This window comes from Scyliorhinus canicula, chromosome 6 (assembly GCF_902713615.1).
Source record: "Scyliorhinus canicula chromosome 6, sScyCan1.1, whole genome shotgun sequence".
Lineage (NCBI taxonomy): Eukaryota > Metazoa > Chordata > Chondrichthyes > Carcharhiniformes > Scyliorhinidae > Scyliorhinus > Scyliorhinus canicula.
The window spans coordinates 5,306,685-5,328,809 of record NC_052151.1 but is presented as its reverse complement, the minus strand read 5'-3'; the positions used below and the strand labels follow the sequence as shown (position 1 = coordinate 5,328,809).

The 22,125-nt window shown below is 47.0% G+C and overlaps 1 protein-coding gene across 1 annotated transcript in view; it reads left to right on the top strand.

Moving 5' to 3' along the window:
* Positions 1-22,125, top strand: part of LOC119966918 (delta(14)-sterol reductase LBR-like) — an 81,762-nt gene that overhangs the window by 38,148 nt on the left and 21,489 nt on the right. Inside the window, 3 exon segments of the mRNA XM_038798876.1 lie at positions 2,640-2,802; positions 4,390-4,586; positions 12,159-12,213. Coding sequence (XP_038654804.1) covers positions 2,640-2,802; positions 4,390-4,586; positions 12,159-12,213 — 415 coding nt within the window.

Below are 22,125 nucleotides of genomic sequence, written 5' to 3'. Positions count from 1 at the left end.
TCACATTAACACTGCAGTGAAGTTACTGTGAAAAGCCCTTTGTCCTGCCAAATCGCTACGGTGACTTGATGCCTGCATGCCTTAGTGCAAGTTCCTTGGTTGGTGTCGGGGGCATCATGAAGCCATCGATCACTGTCAGTTCCTGTTGAGCCTTGAATGTCTTTGAGTTTGCATGCATATTAAATGCAACATAGGTGTATAAATGCATTAAAATAGTGACAGTTGTGCCACTTGACACTCGAACACTTCGACAAGGACACCTACATGAGACTGCAGTTCATAGACTACACCATTATCCCGACGAGACTTGTAACCAAACTCTTCAATCTCTGACTTGACCCCTCCCTTGACTTCCTCACCAACAGACCTCAATCTGTCAGGATAGGCAAGAGCACCTTCCACAACAGTCCTCAGCTCCGAGTCCCCACAAGGATGTGAGCTCAGTCCTCCACTGTACTCCCTATACACACGCGATTGTGTGGCAAGATTTATCTCCAACTCAATCTATAGGTTTGCGGATGATACGACTGTGGAGCGATTTTCATTTCATTTATCTCAAACAATGGTGAATCAGTCTACAGAAGGGAGATAGATCACTTGGTTGTATGGTGTACCGAAAACAACCTCTCCCTAAATGTCGGAAAGACCAAGGAACTGATCATCGACTTAGCACGATCCCCCCCCCCCCAGTCTGCATCAATATCTCCGAAGTGGAGATGGTCGAAAGCTTTAGGTTCCTGAGGGTCACCATCACCAACAGTCTGTCCTGGTTCACTAACGTTGATGCAGCAGTCTACTTCCTACGGAAGCTAAAGAAATTCCGCATGTCTGCATCGACTCTCTCAAACTTCTACATATGTGCCATAGAGAGCATCCTATCTGGCTGCATCACAGCCTGGTATGGCAACTGCTCAGTCCAAGATCGCAAGAAACTGCAGAGTGTGGTAAACTCAGCCCAACGCATCACACAAGCTTGCCACCTTCGCATTGATTCTGTCTATACCTCCCGCTGCCTCAGGAAGGCAGACACCATTATCAGAGACCCCTCCCACCCAGGCTTTGTCTTCTTCCAGACCCTTCCATCAGGCAGAAGGTACAGAAGTCTGAAGATCCGCACATCCAGACGTAGAAACAACTTCTTCCCCACAGCTACAAGACTCCTCAACGATTCCCCCTCGGACTGATCTGTTCCCTGTAAGAACACTATTCACGACGCCCTTTGCTGCTCTTGCTCATGTATTTGCTTTGTTTGGCCCCTTGATCCTCACTGTAATCAATCACGGTTTGTCGATGTACCATTTGTCAGTGTACTCTGTTGACTATTCTTTTTTTTTTGTCTACTATGTACGTACTGTGTACGTTCCCTTGGCCACAGAAAAATACTTTTCACTGTACATCGATACATGTGACAATAAATCAAAATCAATCAATCAATACCTTTTAACAGAAAAAAAACACAAATTTCCAACCTAATAAAGAAAGTTTGACTTGTCCAGTCGTACAGCCAGGCGGCCCAGAACTTCATTATGCATGTATGAACTTGCTGACTTGGCGTCGTAACTTGAAACTGGGTTGTATAGTTGAAATGGGCATCAATTTTAAAACTTAATTTCTGATTGTCATAACTCTTAAAATCGAGGACTGCCTGTATTTGGGTTTAGTGATTTCACACAGCATGTGGCGTTCCTTCTAAATTATCTTGGTTTTGGAAATTGAACAACGGCAGTCTGGTATTCCAACGAGTTATTTGTTACTCACCAAGAGTTTGGGCTGTTTTTAGTGAACGATTTTAGTTCTACAAGTGGTGATTCTTTGCATGATTTGTAGGTTGAAACATCAAACAACTTTATTTAAGGGTGTTTCATTTCCAACGCACTATCACTAAGGAGATGTAGATGGTTTTGTCCAATGTATGGGCCAATATTTCTTGGGAATCCCGATGTTGTTTTGCATCCTTTTCTCATGGAATATGTCTGGCTTTTACTCCTGGCTCACTAACACAATTCGGCCCAAAACTGACAATTTAACAGAAAGTGGGAGTAGATGCCAAATGCCTCTAGTCTAGGGTGCCTGTGTCAACTGTTTGCTCAAATTTAGTTTCTCTCTGATATTTATTTTGAGTTCCCTTCTGCTGTTCTTGTCAGTTTATAATTGAACAACATTAATTTCACAACTCCGTTCTGCAGCTGAAGATGTAAATTTTGTTAGTCAGCTGCACAATTGGCTCAATAACGCTCAGTGTTGGCCAATTTAAGTAATTGTGGTTACAAAGTGTTGTGAAAATTGTATGTACATTGTCGAATGAGGTTTTTTTGTTGGGAGGATGGAGAGTATGCTGCTGTTCTCTAGGCGTAACTGGGTTGTGTAATTACACTGCAATCGGGGGTGGCACGGTGGCGCAATGGTTAGCACTGCTGCCTCATGGCACCGAGGACCCGGGTTCAATCCCAGTACCGTTTGCGTGTGGAGTTTGCACGTTCTCCTCGTGTCTGCGAGGGTCTCGTCCCCACAGCCCAAAGATGTGCAGGGTAGGTGGATTGGCCACGCTACAAAAATTGCCCCTTGGAAAAAATGTTTTTTAAACCTACTGTAATCTTTCCCCTTTCTTTCTGATGGTTTCCATTCCATTTAACTTGCAGCACAAGATACGCAAGGAAATTGTAACTGACCAGTTGGGTCTCCCTTACAGTCTACGAACCAAGAAGGAAGAAGAGAAAGTTGCAGAACTGGAAACAAAAGATGACCATCTATATAAAAAACAAGTGGCCCGGACTCGAGAGCGGGAGTTTGGAGGGCGCTTTGGTAAGTCCAGATGATAGTTCGGAAATCTCCATTTTTTCCCCACCATTTCTCAAATGGAGTCTTCTTTAGCTAGACACGTGAGCATGTGAAATTTATGCATGACTTTATTGTCATAGGTAGCTTACATTAACACTGTAATGAAGTTACTGTGAAAATCCCCTTGTTGCCACATTCCGGAGCCTGTTCGGGTCACAGAGGGAGAATTCAGAATGTCCAATTTACCTAACAGCACGTCTTTCGGGACAAGTGGGAAGAAACCGGAGCACCCGGAGGAAACCCACGTAGACACCGTGAGAATGTGCAGACTCCGCACATGCAGTGACCCAAGTGGGAATCGAACCTGGGACCCTGGCGCTGTGAGGCAACAGTGCTAACCACTGTGCATCCGTAACATCTGTCGCATGGAAAAATCTAGAACTAGTTTGAGAATAACGGGCTGCCAATTTACAATGGCCATGAGGAGGAATTTCGTCTCTCCAGGGTCGTGGATCTATTTAATTCTGTACCTCAAAGAGCTATGGATGCTAATAATAATGGTTTATTGTCACAAGTAGGCTTCGATGAAGTTACTGTGAGAAGCCCCTAGTCGCCACATTCCTGCATCTGTTTGGGGAGGCCGGTACGGCTGGGCCATTGAATATATTTAAAGCTGCGATTGACATTCTTGAACTACTGGGGAATCTAGGATTAAGGAGAGCAGGCAGAAAAGTAGAGGCCAAGGTCAGATCAGCCATGATTTTAATGAATGATGGAATGATGGTAAAAATGAAACAGCCAGGGACAACGGGTTACTCCTTTTTGTACAGGGGCTGGTTTAGCTCACAAGGCTAATCGCTGGCTTTGAAAGCAGACCAAGCACGCCAGCAGCACGGTTCGATTCCCGTACCAGCCTCCCCGGACAGGCGCCGGAATGTGGCGACTAGGGGCTTTTCACAGTAACTTCATTGAAGCCTACTCGTGACAATAAGCGATTTTCATTTCATTTCATTCAACAGTCTCAAGACCATATGGCCTACTTTAATGTTTATGTCTTTACATTAGAAGTGGGTGAAGCTCTTTTCCAATTATAGTATTCTGAAAGAGCTAATTGGGATTGCATTCATGATTTTTGCAATGAGCTGGATTTCCCTGTAGTTTCATTTTCCTTCCTTCCCAGCATCTAAGTAGGTATGTGAAACAAGAAGTTGAAATATAGTGCGTGTGTAATATTTTCTGATTATTTTTTTGGTTTCAGTAAGAAGTCTTACAGCACCAGTTTAAAGTCCAACATGTTTGCTTCAAACACTAGCTTTTGGAGCACTGCTCCTTCCTCGGGTGAATCTGTAAATCTACATTCACCTCAGGAAGGAGCTGTGCTCCGAAAGCTAGTGTTTGAAGCAAACATGTTGGACTTTAACCTGGTGTTGTAAGACTTCTTACTGTGCTCACTCCAGTCCAACGCCGGCATCTCCATCATTTTTTTGGTTTATTAACCAAACCTTTGCTGACTAAAAAGCCAGCAAGTAACACATCAGTCACTGGAGTGAAAGATGTACTTTTGCTCATTTCTGCTTAATGGCTGCAAACTAACATTTCCCTTTCTTTTAGGTGCCTTCTTCATAATTTTCTTTTTACCTATCACACTCGTTCTCTTGCTGTTGATGTGTGCACAAGAAGATGCCAGCGTTCTGAATTTCCCACCCCCGATTCCAGCCGTGCAGACATTGTGGAGCAGCACTGCTCTGGGCATTTTCACCCTGTGGTTCCTCTTTCAGGCTCTGCTCTACCTACTGCCTGTTGGAAAGGTAATTCCAGGTTACAGCTCAGCAGTGTTTGTCTAAGATTGTGAGCAGATAGGGCAGCGCTTTAGAGTGGCAACAAAATTCTGCACATTTGTGGCTGTTTCCTGCTTTTTTTGCAACCATACATTGGTGATTACCATGGATGTAACTACAGAATTTTCAGCTAATAGCTGTTCTTTTAGACAGTTCAGTTTTTGTTGAGAGAAATTGACGATATTAATGTTTCACTTGTATTAGTCCCAGATTACCAAATTTCCCCATTTTTGAGGCGGAGAGTGGTGGTGATTTAACTGGAGGATCATCACACCTCAGGCGAGAGGAACGGTCAAAAAGGCCAAATGAATAACCTCAGCCAGTACGGCTTCAGAGTAAGGCCTATCGACTCCCCTCAGAAACCTAACTACTTGACCAAGAGCTCATGATCAAACCATTGTGTTTTGGTCACTTACTTGATCCTGGCATTTGACCTTGTATGGGTTTTAGGAGTTTTATTTTCTTTTTGATTTTTCTGAGGGGCTAATGGAGAAATGGCATTTGAATGAAGCATGACATAGTAACCACTAATAATTTTATCTTTTTATTTTTTACTTAATAAATGGATGCAATCCAAATGTATGCAATCCAAATGTAGCTTAGGGAACTATTGAAGAAAATTCTGAAGGAGGGCATCTGTCTCCACTTGGAGAGGCAAAGTTTGATCAGGAATAGGCAGCATGGCTTTGTCAGAGGGAGGTCAGGCAGGAAGGTTTGATCAGGAATAGGCAGCATGGCTTTGTCAGAGGGAGGTCAGGCAGGAAGGTTTGATCAGGAATAGGCAGCATGGCTTTGTCAGAGGGAGGTCAGGCAGGAAGGTTTGATCAGGAATAGGCAGCATGGCTTTGTCAGAGGGAGGTCATTCAGGAAGGTTTGATCAGGAATAGGCAGCATGGCTTTGTCAGAGGGAGGTCAGGCAGGAAGGTTTGATCAGGAATAGACAGCATGGCTTTGTCAGAGGGAGGTCAGGCAGGAAGGTTTGATCAGGAATAGGCAGCATGGCTTTGTCAGAGGGAGGTCAGGCAGGAAGGTTTGATCAGGAATAGGTAGCATGGCTTTGTCAGAGGGAGGTCAGGCAGGAAGGTTTGATCAGGAATAGGCAGCATGGCTTTGTCAGAGGGAGGTCAGGCAGGAAGGTTTGATCAGGAATAGGCAGCATGGCTTTGTCAGAGGGAGGTCAGGCAGGAAGGTTTGATCAGGAATAGGCAGCATGGCTTTGTCAGAGGGAGGTCAGGCAGGAAGGTTTGATCAGGAATAGGCAGCATGGCTTTGTCAGAGGGAGGTCAGGCAGGAAGGTTTGATCAGGAATAGGCAGCATGGCTTTGTCAGAGGGAGGTCAGGCAGGAAGGTTTGATCAGGAATAGACAGCATGGCTTTGTCAGAGGGAGGTCATACGGGAAGGTTTGATCAGGAATAGGCAGCATGGCTTTGTCAGAGGGAGGTCAGGCAGGAAGGTTTGATCAGGAATAGGCAGCATGGCTTTGTCAGAGGGAGGTCAGGCAGGAAGGTTTGATCAGGAATAGGCAGCATGGCTTTGTCATAGGGGGGTCATGCCTAACAAATTTGATTGAATTTTTTGAACCTGTGACCAGGTATGTAGATGAGAGTGGTGCAGTAGATGTAGTTCACATGGATTCCAGCAAAGCCTTTAACAAGGTCCCACATGTGAGACTTGTAGAATGAAGGCAAATGCACATGGGATACAGGATACATGATAAGGTGGATTAAAAATTGGCTTAGCTGTAGGAGACAGTGACCAGTGGCATACCACAGTGGTCTATGCTGGGTTCCCTATTGTTTGTTGTTTATATAAATGATATAGATTACAACGTGGTGGGGGTAGTATCGGTAAATCTGCGGATGACACAAAGATTAACCGGGTGGTTGAGTGTCTTGGGTTACAGGGAGATATAGATGGAATGCATAGATAAAAATAGGAGTAAGAGGAGGCCTTTAGGCCCTTCAAGCCTGCTCCGCCATTTATCAGAGTTCATGGCTGATCATCCAACTCGGTAGCCTAATCCTGCTTTCTCCCCATAGCCCTTGATCACATTCGTCCCAAGTGCTATATCTAACCGCCTCTTGAATATATTAAATATTTTAGCATCAACTCCTTCCTGTGGTAATGAATTCCACAGACTCCCTGCTCTTTGTGTGAAGAGGTGTCTCCTTATCTCTGTCCGAAATGGTTTACCCTGAATCCTCCGACTGTGACCCCTGGTTCTGGACACACACATCATTGGTAACATCTACCCTGTCTAGTCCTGTTAGAATTTTATAAGTCTCCATGAGATCTTCTCTCATTCTTCTGAACTCCAGCGAGAACAATCCTAACCTAGTCAATCTCTCCTCATATGACAGTCCCGCCTTCTCTGGAATCAGTCTGGTAAACCTTCGCTGCACTCCCTCGGGAGCAAGAACATCCTTCCTCAGAAAAGACCCGAACTGCACATAATATTCTGGGTATGACCTCACCAAGGTTCTGTGTAATTGCAGCAACACATCCCTGCTTCTATACTCGAAACCTCTCACAATGAAGGCCTACATAACATTAGCCTTCTTTACCGCCTGCTGCACCTGCATGCTTACCTTCAGCGACTGGTGCACAAGGGCACCCAGGTACGGCTGCACACTCCCCTCTCTCAATTTACAACCATTCAGGTAGTAATCTGCCTTCCTGTTTCTGCTTCCAAAGTGAATAACCTCACACTTATCCGAATTATACTGCATCTGCCATTGATTTGCCCACTCGCCCAACCTGTCCAGATCCTGCTATAGTATACTTGCATCCTCGTCACAGTTCACCCTCCCACCCAACTTGGTATCATCTGCAAACTTTGAGATGTTACATTTTATTCCCTCATCCAAATCATCAAAATCATTAATATATATTGTGAATAGCTGGGGTCCCAGCACCGATCCCTGTGGTACCCCACTGGTTACTGCCTGCCAATTTGAGGAGGGCCCATTAATTCCTACTCTTTGTTTCCTCTCTGCCAACCAGTTTTCTATCCACCTCAGTACACTCCCCCCAAGCCCATGCCCTTTAATTTTGTACTATAATCTCTTATGCGGGACTTTGTCAAACGCCTTCTGAAAGTCCAAATATACCACATCGGCTGGCTCCCCCTTATCGACTGTACTAGTTACATCTTCAAAGAATTCCAACAAATTTGTCAAATGGATGGCCAAATGGGGTGAAAAGTGGCAATAAAAGGAAGTATTCAATGAATGGCCTGACACTGGGAAGTTCTGAGGAACAAAGGGACAGTGGCGTGTTTGTCCATAGATCTCTGAAGGCAGAAGTGTAGGTTAATAGAGTTGTGAAACAGGCTTATGGGACACTTGCCTTCATCAATCGAGGCATTGATTACAAAAGCAGGGAGATCATGTTGGACTTGTATAGAACTTTGGTGAGGTCACAGCTGGAGTAGTGTGTGCAATTCTGGTGGCCACGTTATAGGAAAGATGTGATTGCATTGGAGAAGGTACAGAGGCGATTCACCAGGATGTTGTCTGGGATGGAACATTTAATTTATGAAGAGAAATTGGATAGGCTTGGGTTGTTTTTACTGGAGCAGAGAAGACTGAGGGGGCGACCAGATGGAGGTATACAAGATTGAGGGGCATGGACAGGATGGATAGGGAGCAGCTGTCCATCTTAGTTGAAGGGTCAGTTACAAGGGGACAAAAGTTCAAGGTGAGGGCAGGACGTTTCAGAGGGACTTGATGAAAAACCTCTTTACCCAGAGGGTAGTAACGGTCTGGAATGCACTGCCTGAGAGCGCGATCAAGGCGGGTTGTCACAAATCCTTTAAAAAGCGCCTGGATGAGCATTTGGCATGTCGTAACATTCCAGGCTATGGGCCAAGTGCTGGCAAGTGGGATTAGGTAGACAGGTCAGATGTTTTTCATGTGTCGTTGCAGACTCGATGGGCTGGAGGGCCTATTCTGCACTCTATTATTTTGTGAACACCCCGGAGGAGACAAGTAATTTCATGAAAGACCACGGACTGGGAGGCTTGTGAGGATGGGAGATGCCAGTATGGGGAATGCGGGTGTGTATGCCAGGCGGATCGTTGTATTTACCATGTGTGGGTGTGTTCAACTGTTTTTTTAAAATTGTGGGTGAGGGGTGATAGAGGGGAAGATGGGGTGGGGGGGAGTGTGGGTAGCAGCCTTGAGTGGGGCCAACATGCCAGCAGGCAGGCGACTTAACGGGATTGCAGTGGGGGGACGATCCGGGATGGGGGGGGGGGGAGGGGAATGGAGTGGGTTGGTTGTTTGTTCATTTTGTTTATGGTTCATTACATGGAATGTTCGGGGGGTTGAATGGGCCGATTTAAAAGGTCTTGAGTTTTCCCTTATTTCACTGGTTTGAAGGCGGACTTGGTGTTTCTTTATGAGACACATTTGAAGTGGGGGACCAGACGAGCTTGAGGAATGGCTGGGTGGGGCAGGTATTGCCTTTAGGGTTGGATATGAAGATGAGTGGGGTGGCACTGTTGCTCCAGAAGAGGGTGGATCAAGGCGGGGGATTAGTGTTGCCAAAGTTGCAAAACTTATTGAGCGGCAAACATTGCAATACTTGGGAAATGGGCACAAGAGGAGCGGTCGGTGTGGGGCAGATGGAGGCAGCCTCATTTAAAGGGACCAGCTTGAGGGCACATAGAAAGATAGGAGCAGGAGGAGGCCGTTCGGCTCTTCAAGCCCGCTCTGCCATTCATAGAAGTTGCAGTGCAGAAGGAGGCCATCCGGCCCATCGAGTCTGCACTAGCTCTTGGAAAGAGCACCCTACCCAAGCCCACACCTCCACCCTATCCCCATAACCCAGTAATCCCACCCAACACTAAGGGCAATTTTGGACATTTTAATTTAGCATGGCCAATCCACCTAACCTGCACATATTTGGACTGTGGGAGGAAACCGGAGTACCTGAGGAAACCCACGCACACATGGGGAGAACGTGCAGACTCCGCACAGACAGTGACCCAAGCCGGGAATTGAACCTGGGACCCTGGAGCTGTGAAGCAGTTGTGCTAACCACTATGGTACCGTGCTGCCCGTCAAACCGTCAATATTCATTATGATCATGGCTGATCATCCAACTCAAAAAGCTAATCCCACTTTCCCCTATATTCTTTGATTCCATTCGTCCGAAGTGCCATATCTAACTGCTTCTTGAAACTGTTCAATGTTTTGGACTCAACTACTTCCTGTGGTAACGAATTCCACAGGCTCACCACTCTCTGGGTAAAGAAATTTCTCTTTATCTCTGTCCTAAATGGTCTATTTCGTATCTGGTTCTGGACACACCCTCCATCAGGACATCCTTCCTGCATCAACAGTGTCCAGTCCTGTTAGGGGCTGCCTCCCCTCCCATTCTTGCCGGCCAGTTACTCCAGGTATCAGCATTGAGGTTGTGGAACTGATGCCGGCAGCATTTTAAAACGGAAAGAATGTCCTTGTGGGCACCATTCTGTGACAATCATAGGTTTGGTCCGGTGGGATTAGATGTAAGGTTCCGGGGGTGGCGGCATGGGAATTTATTTGTTGGAGGGATGTTTACAGGACTTGCCAGTTGCCAAAGGAGAATGGGTTCAGGTTCCTGAAGGCGAGGGACTATAAGGAAGTAGGTGACTTCATTTCCAGTACTACCATTCCCAGTGCTGCAGGACAAACTGCTGTCTGAGGAGGAATTGCCATTAGGGGGGGCAGAAAAGGGGTTCAACCTTGAGGTGGAAGCTGATCATCGACTTCTTTGAGGTGTGGGGGGGTGGGTGCAGCAAGTGAAAGTGGATAGAGTGGGGGGAGGGAAGAGGATTGAGGGGGTGTGCAAGGATGTTTTGTTTATTTGTTGCCGCGGTTGTTTTTTTGTATAGTTTCTTCTTATGTGTATGTTTGAAAATGCGTCCAATAAAATGTTTTTCCACAAAAAAGTAATCTGTGATTTCATAGGAACAGTTCCCTTCATTGTTGGAGATAATAGATGTGGCACCATGTGTATGTGGTGAATCTAAGGGTTTTTCAAAGTGTTCTAATGATGGGAGCAGCCCCGGTAAGGGCATGTTTATTGCCCATCTCTAGTTGTCTAGAGAAAGCAGTGGTAGATTGCGTTCATAAAACATGTGGGCAGTATGTGCTTGAGGTGTCCGTGCAGTAACAATTATATGGAGAATTTTGTGCAATTTTAAGAAGGCAGCGACATTGTTTAAGGCAGTACGGTTTGTATGGGGGAGGGGCAAGGGTGGGTGAGGACTCTGAAGAGACAATGAAGTAATGATATTCTTGTGATGTTACTGCTCTTGTACTTTTCCATGTAGAGGTGATGTGTCTGGCTTGTGCTTTCACGGTAAGATTGATAAATATGGCAGTATATGCATTACTAATACCACATGGAACTCCTACAGCTTAGTGTCCACAGTATCAATTGTTGACAGGTGTAAACATTTAAGTGACAGAATCATTTCAGTTCATAAGGTTGTAATGTATCTGCATGTTTCAGAGGAAACCTCTCTCACTGTCTGGTAATTTTCCCAAAGATGTTCCTGGAATAGCTTGGTCACTCTGGTTGCTCAAATAGAGGTGTACTTTAGAGGCATCATTGAATGTTGTTTTCAACAGAGCGTTACTGCAAGTTATGTTTTAATCAGGAAGGTATGTAAACTAGTTGTTTATTTTTTATTGTCCTGTTTACACAACTCTCTAATACGTGGGAGATTTTGGGGGGAAAAAATACAAGCCGACCGAGATTAATTTCTGATGAGACTGTTAAATATCGAATCCCACGGGAGCTGAAGCGATTTATTCTGGACTTGTTGTCATTCCAACCCCTGTTACATATATGGATCTTAACAGAGCTATGTGCAGGTAGCTTATTTAGACGTCTGGATCTTATACATCTTTATGTCCTGTCCTTACTTCCAGGGTGAGGGTTCAATTCCAGCCCAGACTAACAGAATACAGCCTACAGTTATGCCACATTAAAAAAGTTTGGGGCAGCTTCACCCTAATTCTACAGTATAAAACTACTTGCTGTCTGAATTTAATTGGCAATTTCATTTATGCCATAAGGATGGCTGTGGAAAAAGGAAATAAGACAAGCCCAGGACTATTTCTGTATCTACGTAATGGTATGTTATACCTGATTTGGTAATAGTTACTGGTGACAGTGAGTGCCAAAAAATGAAGAGCACTCTATTTCCTGACCCTGATAGGACCTGACTTTGTTTAAAAGAACAATTTAGCAAATAAAGTTTTATTCAATTAGGGAAAAATGTTCATGGGAAGATGGAACTGGACAACTACGCAACTGGGTTACAGAAGCCACATTTTAATGGTGCATTATGTTGGGTTAGTCCTGTGGTCAATTATCCGTTCAGGAAAGTTAGCTATTTTGGATACAGCCTCATTATGGCTGCACGTCTATTTTCTAAATGCTGTTAATGAAAATATTACCCCTCCCTTTTATTTGCTGCAATTTCACTGATAGTCCTTGATGAACCAATTGATTTCTGTAACAATTACTTCTGTTACACGCAGATTGTTGATGGAGTACCGCTAGCAAATGGAAAGAAGCTGAAATACAGGATCAATGGTATGTACTTAACAGGATTCACAAAATATTAATAGGGAATTACCATTCAGTGCAACAGTCTGTCCCATTTCTGTACATCAAACCCACTTAGTTTGCTAGATTCTTCTGATTCCCAATCCTCTTGATTCAAAGATATACCATTTTGCAAGTTTTTATTTCCCATCCGTGATTTTTAAAAAAATGAATGTTCAGTGAAACCCTTAATTCAAAATGTAATTGATTCGGTCAGTGGTCAGGGACAGCGGGGTGTGACTGCAAGTGAGGTAGGTAGAGGGATCCTGAATTCAGACATGGAGGCGCCTCCGCTCTTGACCTTGTCCAACAGGTATGAAGTACTTGCTCCCTTTGTGGATGAGGAAAAGGACTAGGGAGGATGAGCTAGCTGACCACTGCATGGTGGTACAAGAGGCCATTCAACCAGGGGGAGCAAAAATACAAGTGGTAGTGTAGGGATTCTATAATTAGGGGACCTGATGGCATCCTTTGTAAGCAGGAACGAGAGTCCCGCATGGTAACTAGAAGCAGACGACACAGTCTCAGACTAAAGGGATGATACTTTAAAACAGAGAGGAGGAGGAACTTCTTCAGCCAGAGGGTGATGAATCTGTGGAACTCTTTGCCGCAGAAGGCTGTGGAGGCCAAATCACTGAGTGTCTTTAAGACAGAGATAGATAGGTTCTTGATTAATGAAGGGATCAGAGGTTATGGGGAGAAGGCAGGAGAATGGGGATGAGAAAAATATCAGCCATGATTGAATGGCGGAGCAGACTCGATGGGCCGAGTGGCCTAATTCTGCTCCTATGTCTTATGGTTTGTTGTCAATCTGTGCCAGAGTGAGGGACATCTCTATCCAATTTGAAAGGATATTGGAGAGGGAGTGGGAAGATCCAGTTGTTGTGGTCATGTTGGGGCAAACAACATAGGCAAATCTAGGACAGAGAACCTGTTTGGGGAATATCACTGTCTATGTACCATTTGTCAATGTACTCTGTTGATTATACTTTTTGTCTCCTGTGTTATGTTCCCTCGGGCGCAGAAAAATATTTTTCACTGTACTTCGGTACGTGTGACAAAAAATCAATCAAACCAGGAGTAAAATTAAATCTCTGGATTATCACCCGAGCCACGTGCAAATTGGCATGGGGATGAGAAAAGTAGGGAAGTAAACACTTGGCTAAAGGAGTGGTGTGAGAAAGAGGATGTATATGTGAAGCTGAGTAAAAGGAAGCAAGCCTCAGTTGAGGAAGTTCGGCGAAGTGGGAAGAGGAGCTGGGAGGCATGATGCAGGATGGAGTTTGGAGTGAGGCTCAGCGCAGAATCAATGCATCCTCTTTGTGTGGAAGATTAAGCCTAATACAGTTTCAGGCAGTACATAGGGCATCTCTGACGATGTCCAGGATGCGTTAGTTTTTCCCAGTGGTGGAGGGGTGAACTGTACCCACATTTTTTGGGTGTGTCCAAGTTTGGAGAGGTTCTAGAAGGGGGTTGCGGAAATACCGTCAAAGATTCTAGGAGTGTGGTAGCACTGAGCCCATAGGTCACCCATGACCTTGTTTTCCATTGTCAATTCTCCATACTCACTTTCTATTGTACAAGCGCTAATTTTTTTGTAATAAACATTTTATTGAGCTGTCTCCCTCCGTTACAGGTCCCATCTTTATTAACCCCCTGCTCTAAGCTAGACTAAACTCCTCCCACCCCCACCACCACACACACCCCCAACCTTGTGCTGACGATTAATTTTCCGCAAAGAGGTCGACGATCGGTTGCCACCTCCGGGCGACCCCTAACCCTCTAGGCGAACTTGATTTTCTCCAAACAGAAAAAGCCAGCCATGTCCAATAGCCAGGTCTCCGACTTTGGGGGCTTTGAGACCCTCCAAGCTAATAGTATCCGTCTCCGGGCTACCAGGGAAGCAAAGGCCAGAACGTCTGCCTCTTTCTCCTCCTGGATTCCCGGGTCTTCCGACACTCCGAAAATCGCCACCTCTAGATTCAGCACCACCCTTGTTTTTAACACTGTGGGCATGACATCTGCAAACCCCTGCCAAAATCCCCTAAGCTTCGAACATGCCCAGAACACGTGGAAATGGTTCACTGGTCCTCCCGCACATTTTGCACACCTGTCTTCCACCCAAAGAATCTGCTCATCCGGGCCACTGTCATGTGAGCCCGGTGAACAACCTTAAATTGTATTAGGTTGAGCCTGGCACAAGTTTGAGGATGCGTTGACTCTACTCAACACGTCCGCCCATACAGAACATAGAACATTACAGGCCCTTCGGCCCTCGATGTTGCGCTGACCTGAGAAACCAATCTAAAGCCCATCTACACTATTTCCTTATCATCCATATGTTTATCCAATGGCCATTTAAATGCCCTTAATGTTGGCGAGTCCACTACTGTTGTAGGCAGGGCATTCCACGCCCTTACTACTCTCTGAGTAAAGAACCTATCTCTGACATCTGTCCTATATCTATCTCCCCTCAATTTAAAGCTATGTCCCCTCGTGCTAGCCATCACCATCCGAGGAAAAAGGCTCTCACTGTCCACCCTATCTAATCCTCTGATCATCTTGTAGGCCTCAATTAAGTCACCTCTTAACTTTCTTCTCTCTAACGAAAACAGCCTTAAGTCCCTCAGCCTTTCCTCATAAGATCTTCCCTCCATACCAGGCAACATCCTGGTAAATCTCCTCTGCACCCTTTCCAATATTTCCACATCCTTCCGATAATGCGGCGACCAGAACTGCACGCAGTATTCCAAATGCAGCTGCACCAGAGTTTTGTACAGCTGCAACATGACCTCATGGCTCCGAAACTCAATCCGTCTACCAATAAAAGCTAACACACCGTACGCCTTCTTAACAACCCTATCAACCTGGGTGGCAACTTTCAGGGATCTATGTACATGGACACCGAGATCTCTCTGCTCATCCATTCTACCAACAATCTTGCCATTAGCCCAGTACTCTGTATTCCTGTTACTCCTTCCAAAATGAATCACCTCACACTTTTCTGCATTAAACTCCATTTGCCACCTCTCAGCCCAGCTCTGCAGCTTATCTATGTCCCTCTGTAACCTGCAACATTCTTCCGCACTGTCCACAACTCCACCGACTTTCGTGTCATCTGCAAATTTACTCACCTATCCTTCTGCGCCCTCCTCCAGGTCATTTATAAAAATGACAAACAGCAGTGGCCCCAAAACAGATCCTTGTGGGACACCACTAGTAACTGAACTCCAGGCTGAACATTTCCCGTCAACCACCACCCTCTCTTCTTACAGCTGGCCAATTGCTGATCCAAACTGCTAAATCACCCTGAATCCTATGCCTCCGTATTTTCTGCAATAGCCTACCGTGGGGAACCTTATCAAACGCTTTACTGAAATCCATATACACCAAATCAACTGGTTTACCCTCATCCACCAAAGAACTCAATAAGGTTTGTGAGGCACAACCTACCCTTCACAAAACCGTGTTGACTATCCCTAATTAAATTATTCCTTTCTAGAGTTGTCTCTACTCCCCTTCTTGAACAGGGGACAGCATTTGCTATCCTCCAGTCTTATGGCACTATTCCTGTAGACAATGACTACATAAACATTAAAGCCAAAGGCTGCGCAATCTCCTCCTTAGCTTCCCAGAGAATCCTAGGATAAATCCCATCCGGCCCAGGGGACATGTCTATTTTCACACTTTCCAGAATTACTAACACCTCCTCCTTATGAACCTCAAGCCCTTCTAGTCTAGTAGCCTGTATCTCAGTATTCTCCTCGACATCATTGTCTTTTTCCTGTGAATACTGACGAAAAATGTTCATTTAGCACCTCTCCTATCTCCTCGGCCTCCACGCACAACTTCCCACTACTGTCCTTGACTGGCCCTACTCTTACCCTAGTCATTCTTTTACTTCTGACATACCTATAGAAAGTTTGAGGGTTATCCTTGATCCTACATGCCAAAGACTTCTCATGTCCCCTCCTGGCTCCTCTTAGCTCTCTTTTTAGGTCCTTCCTAGCTAACTTGTAACTCTTGAGCGCCCTAACTGAACCTTCACGTCTCATCTTTACATAAGCCTCCTTCTTCCTCTTGACTTTAGTAAACCACGGTTCCCTCGCTCGACCACTTCCTCCCTGCCTGACAGGTAGATACTTATCAAGGACACGCAGTAGCTGTTCCTTGAACATGCTCCACATTTCAATTGTGTCCATCCCCTGCAGTCTCCTTCCCCGTCCTATGCATCCTACGTCTTGCCTCATCGCATCATAATTGCCTTTCCCCAGCTCTAACTCTTGCCCTGCGGTATATACCTATCCCTTTCCATCGCTAAAGTAAACTTAACCACATTGTGGTTACTGTCACCAAAGTGCTCACTTTCCTCCAAATCTAACACCTGTCCTGATTCATTACCCAGAACCAAATCCAATGTGGCCTTGCCTCTTGTTGGCCTATCTACATACTGTGTCAGGAAACCCTCCTGCACACATTGGACAAAAACGGACCCATCTAAAGTACTCAAACTATAGCGTTTCCAGTCAATATTTGGAAAGTTAAAGTCCCCCATAACATAGAATTTACAGTGCAGAAGGAGGCCATTCGGCCCATCGAGTCTGCACCGGATCCTGGAAAGAGCACCCTACCCAAGGTTAACACCTCCACCCTATCCCCATAACCCAGTAACCCCACCCAACACTAAGGGCAATTTTGGACACTTAAGGGCAATTTATCATGGCCAATCCACCTAACCTGCACATCTTTGGACTGTGGGAGGAAACCAGAGCACCCGGAGGAATCCCACGCGCACACTGGGAGGATGTGCAGACTCCGCACAGACAGTGACCCAAGCCGGAATCGAACCTGGGACCCTGGAGCTGTGAAGCGATTGTGCTATCCACAATGCTAACAACTACCCTGTTACTTTCGCTCCTATCCAGAATCATCTTTGCAATCCTTTCCTCTACATCTCTGGAACTTTTTGTAAGCCTATAGAAAATTCCCAACAGGGTGACCTCTCCTTTCCTGTTTCCAACCTCAGCCCATACTACGTCAGTAGACGAGTCCTCATCAAACGTCCTTTCTGCCACCGTAATACTGTCCTTGACTAACAATGCCACCCCTCCCCCTCTTTTACCACCTTCCCTGAGCTTACTGAAATATCTAAACCCCGGAACCTGCAACAACCATTCCTGTCCCTGCTCTATCCATGTCTCCGAAATGGCCACAACATCGATGTCCCAGGTACCAACCCATGCTGCAAGTTCACCCACCTTATTCCAGATACTCCTGGCGTTGAAGTAGACACACTTTAAACCACCTTCCTGTCTGCCGGTACACTCCTGCAACCTTGAAACCTGACTCATGACCGCACTACTCTCAACCTCCTGTATACTGGAGCTACAATTCGGGTTCCCAACCCCCTGCTGAATTAGTTTCAACCCTCCCGAAGAGCATTAGCAAATTTCCCCCCCAGGATATTGGTACCCCTCTAGTCCAGGTGTAGACCATCCCGTTTGTAGAGGTCCCACCTATCTCAGAATGAGCCCCAATTATCCAGGTATCTAAATCCCTCCCTCCTGCACCATCCCTGTAGCCATGTGTTCAACTGCTCTCTCTCCCTATTCCTCATCTCGCCAGCACGTGGCACGGGTAACAACCCAGAGATAATAACTCTATTTGTTCTAGCTCTAAGATTCTAAGGGGCTGATTTAGCTCACAGGGCTAAATCGCTGGCTTTTAAAGCAGGCCAGCAGCACAGTTCGATTCCCGTACTAGCCTCCCCGGACAGGCGCCGGAATGTGGCGACTAGGGGCTTTTCACAGTAACTTCATTGAAGCCTACTCGTGACAATAAGCGATTTTCATTTCAGATTCCACTCTAGCTCCCTGAATTCCTGCCTTAAATCCCTATCCCTTTTCCTACCTATGTCGTTGGTACCAATGTGGACCACAACTTGGGGCTGCTCCCCCTCCCCCTTGAGGATCCCGAAAACACAATCCGAGACATCACAGACCCTGGCACCTGGGAGGCAACACACCAACCGCGAGTCTCCCTCGCTCCCACAAAATCTCCTATCTATTCCCCCTAACTACGGAGTCTCCAATGATTAATGCTCTACTCCTCTCCCCCTTCCCTTCTGAGCAACAGGGACAGACTCTGTGCCAGAGAGCTGTACCCCATAGCGTACCCCTGATAAGTCTCTCCCCCCCCCCCCCCCCCCCCCCCCCCCCCCCCCCACCAGTATCCAAAGCGGTATACTTGTTACTAAGGGGAACAACCACAGGGGATCCCTGTCGTGACTGCTTCCTCCCAGCCCCTCTCACCGTCACCCATCTATCTTGATTCTTCGGAGTAACTACACCTGAAGCTTCTATCTATGACCACCTCTGCCTCCTGAATGATCCGAAGTTCATCCAACTCCAGCTCTAGTTCCCTAACGCGGTTTCTGAGGAGCTGGAGATGGGTGCACTTCCCACAGGTGAAATCAGCAGGGACACTGACGGCGTCCCTCACCTCAAACATTCTGCAGGAGGAACATTGCACTGCCTTCCCTGCCATCCCCTCTGGATAAAACAAGAAAAAGAAAGGAAGAGCTTACCTGATATTCGCTCAACCCCTTGGGTTAGAGGAGGTGGAAGGGTGGGGGCACTACAAGTGTAGTGTCTCGGGTTTAGCAACTGCCCAATTTATATACAGGTACTACACACCTTCCCAGAAATCCCCACGGCCGACTTCCTGTTTCCCGCTGCTCTGAAACAAAAACAACTCTGAAACATAAAGTTTGTTAAAAACAAAAATTCAGCTTACCATCCGCTCTCCTTACCAAAAAAATCACTCCCCTCTCTGCCTGCTCCGCTGGAAGAATGACCATCCTCTATCTCTCCTCCCAACTCCTCCTCCCACTTGCGCTTCAGCTCCTCAGTCCCATCAGTTCCTTGTAAATGTCCGAGACGCTCCCTTCTCTCACCCGCCCTCTGGAAACTACCCAGTATTGAATCCCCCCTAGCGGTAGGCGCGGGACGGTTGACACCTGTTTACGTAGGAAGTCCCGCACCTACTGATACCTGAATTTGTTTCTCCTCGCCAACCCAATCTTCTCCTCCAGTGCTCTCATACTCTGAAAGCTCCCCTCTATAATCATTTCCCCCACCCTCTCAATCCCTGCTCGCAGCCATATCCGGAACCCCCCCCATACTTCCCGGGGCAAACCGGTGATTTACAGATTGGGGACCAGACCGATGTTCCCTCTGCTCCCACATGTCTCCTCCATTGCCCCCAGACACTCAGGGCCGCCACCACCACGGGACTGGTGGAGTACCGTGCCGGCGGGAATGGCAGAGGCACAGTTACCAACACCCCCAAACTGGTGCCCTTGCATGAAACCGCCTCCATTAACTCCCATGCCGACCCCTCCCCCACCACCCACTTCCTGATCATCGCTATATTCGCCGCCCAGTAATAGTTACTAAAATTTGGCAGCGCCAGCCCGCCCTCTCCCTGACTCCGCTCAAGCATTACCTTCTTTACCCGCGGAGTCTGGCCTGAGATCACTTTGTTGACCCGTTTAAAAAAGGACAGCGGAATAAAGATGGGGAAACATTGAAACATGAACAGGAATCTCAGGACCGTCAGCTTCACCGTCTGCACGCTCCCAGCTAATGACAACGGGAGCGCGCCCCACCTCCGAAAAACATCCTTCATTTGGGCTACTTGCCGGGCCAGATTTAATTCATGCAGCCGGCCCCATTCCCCTGCCACTTGAATGCCCAATCGCCTCTCTGCCCCCTTGCCTGGACCGCAAACATCTCCCTTTTCCCTATATTTAGTTTCTACCCTGAAAACCAGCCAAATTCCCCTAAAATCCTCATGATTTTCTCCATCCCCTCTAATGGGTCCGATACATACAAGTCATCTGCATAGAGCGAGACTCTGTGCTTCCCCCCCCAACCCGGACCAGCCCATTCCAGCCCCTTGAGGCTCTCGGAGCAATTGCCAACGGCTCTATAGCTAACGCAAGCAACAGTGGGGAGAGGGGGCATCCCTGTCTCATCCCCCGGTGCAGTCTAAAATAGTCCGATGTTGTCCTATTCATCCGTACACTCGCCACAGGAGCCTGATACAGCAACCTGACCCAGTCAACAAAGCCCCGCCCAAATCCAAACAACCCCAGTACCTCTCACAGATAATCTCATTCTACCCGATCAAAAGCCTTTTCTGCATCCATTGCGATCACTACTTCCACCTCCTTACCTTCCAGGGGCATCATGATCACATTTAACAACGTTCTTACATTGGCCACCAACTGCCTACCCTTAACAAACCCCTTCTGGTCCTCCCCAATAACGTCCGGAACACAATCCTCAATCCTGGAGGACAACATTTTGGCCAGCAGATTTGGCATCCACATTCAACAGGGATATCGGCCTGTAGGACCCTCACAGCTCTGGATTCTTGTCCCGCTTCAGAATCAGTGAAATCGTAGCCTGTAACATCGTCGAGAGGCAGCACCCCTCTTTCCCTTGCCTCATTGAACATCCTAATCAATACTGGCCCCAATATACCAGAGACTTTTTATAAAACTCCACTGGGTACCCGTCCGGCTGCCTCCCTTTCTAAGCTGCTGTGCAAGCATTCTGCTGGTCTTCTCTCCATACTCCTAGATCGCCCCCCTCGCCTTTCTCAGTTGCTCCACCGCCCTCCCTGTGGGTAACAAGCCGAACTCCGCCTGTAGCCTCCGCTGATCCCTTAAAAGCCCTGCCTCTGGGATCACCCCATACCTCCTATCGATCTGCAGCTGCTCCACCCCCCTCCCTGTGGTTAACGAGCCGAACTCCGCCTGTAGCCTCCGCTGTTTCCTTAAAAGCCTTGCCTCTGGGGTCTCTGCATACCTCCTATCGATCTGCAGTATCTCCTTAACCAGTCGGTCTGTCTCTGCCCTGTCCACCTTCTCCCTGTGGGCCCGTATCAAGATCAGCTCCCCTCTGACCACCGCCTTCAGTGCTTCTCAGACCGTCGCTGCTGAAATTTCCCCTGTATCGTTGATCTGCAGGTATTTCTGAATACATTTCCTCAGCCATTTGCACACCCCTTTGTCAGCCGAAAGTCCCACATCTAACCTCCAGTGCGGGCACTGGTTACTGTCTTTATGAACCTGCAGGTCAATCCAGTGTGGAGCATGGTCTACAATTGTGATTGCCGAGTATCCTATGTCCACCACCCCTGTTCAGTAAGACCCTGCTCAAAATGAAGAAATTGATCCGGGAGTGCACTTTATGCATGTGTGAGTAGATGGAGAACTACTTCATCCTCGGCTGCCCAAATTTCCATGGATCCACCGCCCCCATCTGCTGCATGAACCCTTTTAGTTCCTTTGCCATTGCTGACACCCTGCCCGTTTTTGAGCTTGACTGGACCAAGGCAGGGTCAACAACTTGAAGTCCCCTCCCATGACCAACCTGTGCAAGTCCAGGTCCGGTATCTTCCACAGCATCCTCTTTATAAACTCCACATCATCCCAATTTGGCACATACACATTTACTAATACCACCTGCACCCCCTCCAGTTTCCCACTGACCATAATGTACCGACTTCCCACATCGGAGACTATTCTGCCCGCCTCAAACACCACCTGCTTATTGATCAGGGTCGCAACCCCTCTAGTCTTTGAATCTAGTCCCGAGTGAAAGACCTGACTGACCCAGCCTTTCCTCAATCTCATCTGGTCAGTTACTCTAAGGTGCATCTCCTGCAACATTACCACGTCCGCCTTCAGTCCCCAAAGATGTGCGAACACACGTGCACTCTTGACCGGCCCATTTAACCCTCGACCATTCCAGGTGATTAGCCTAGTTGGGGGGCTCATTGCCCCCTCCCCCCCCCACCTTGGCCAATCAGCCAACCCCTTTTTGGGCC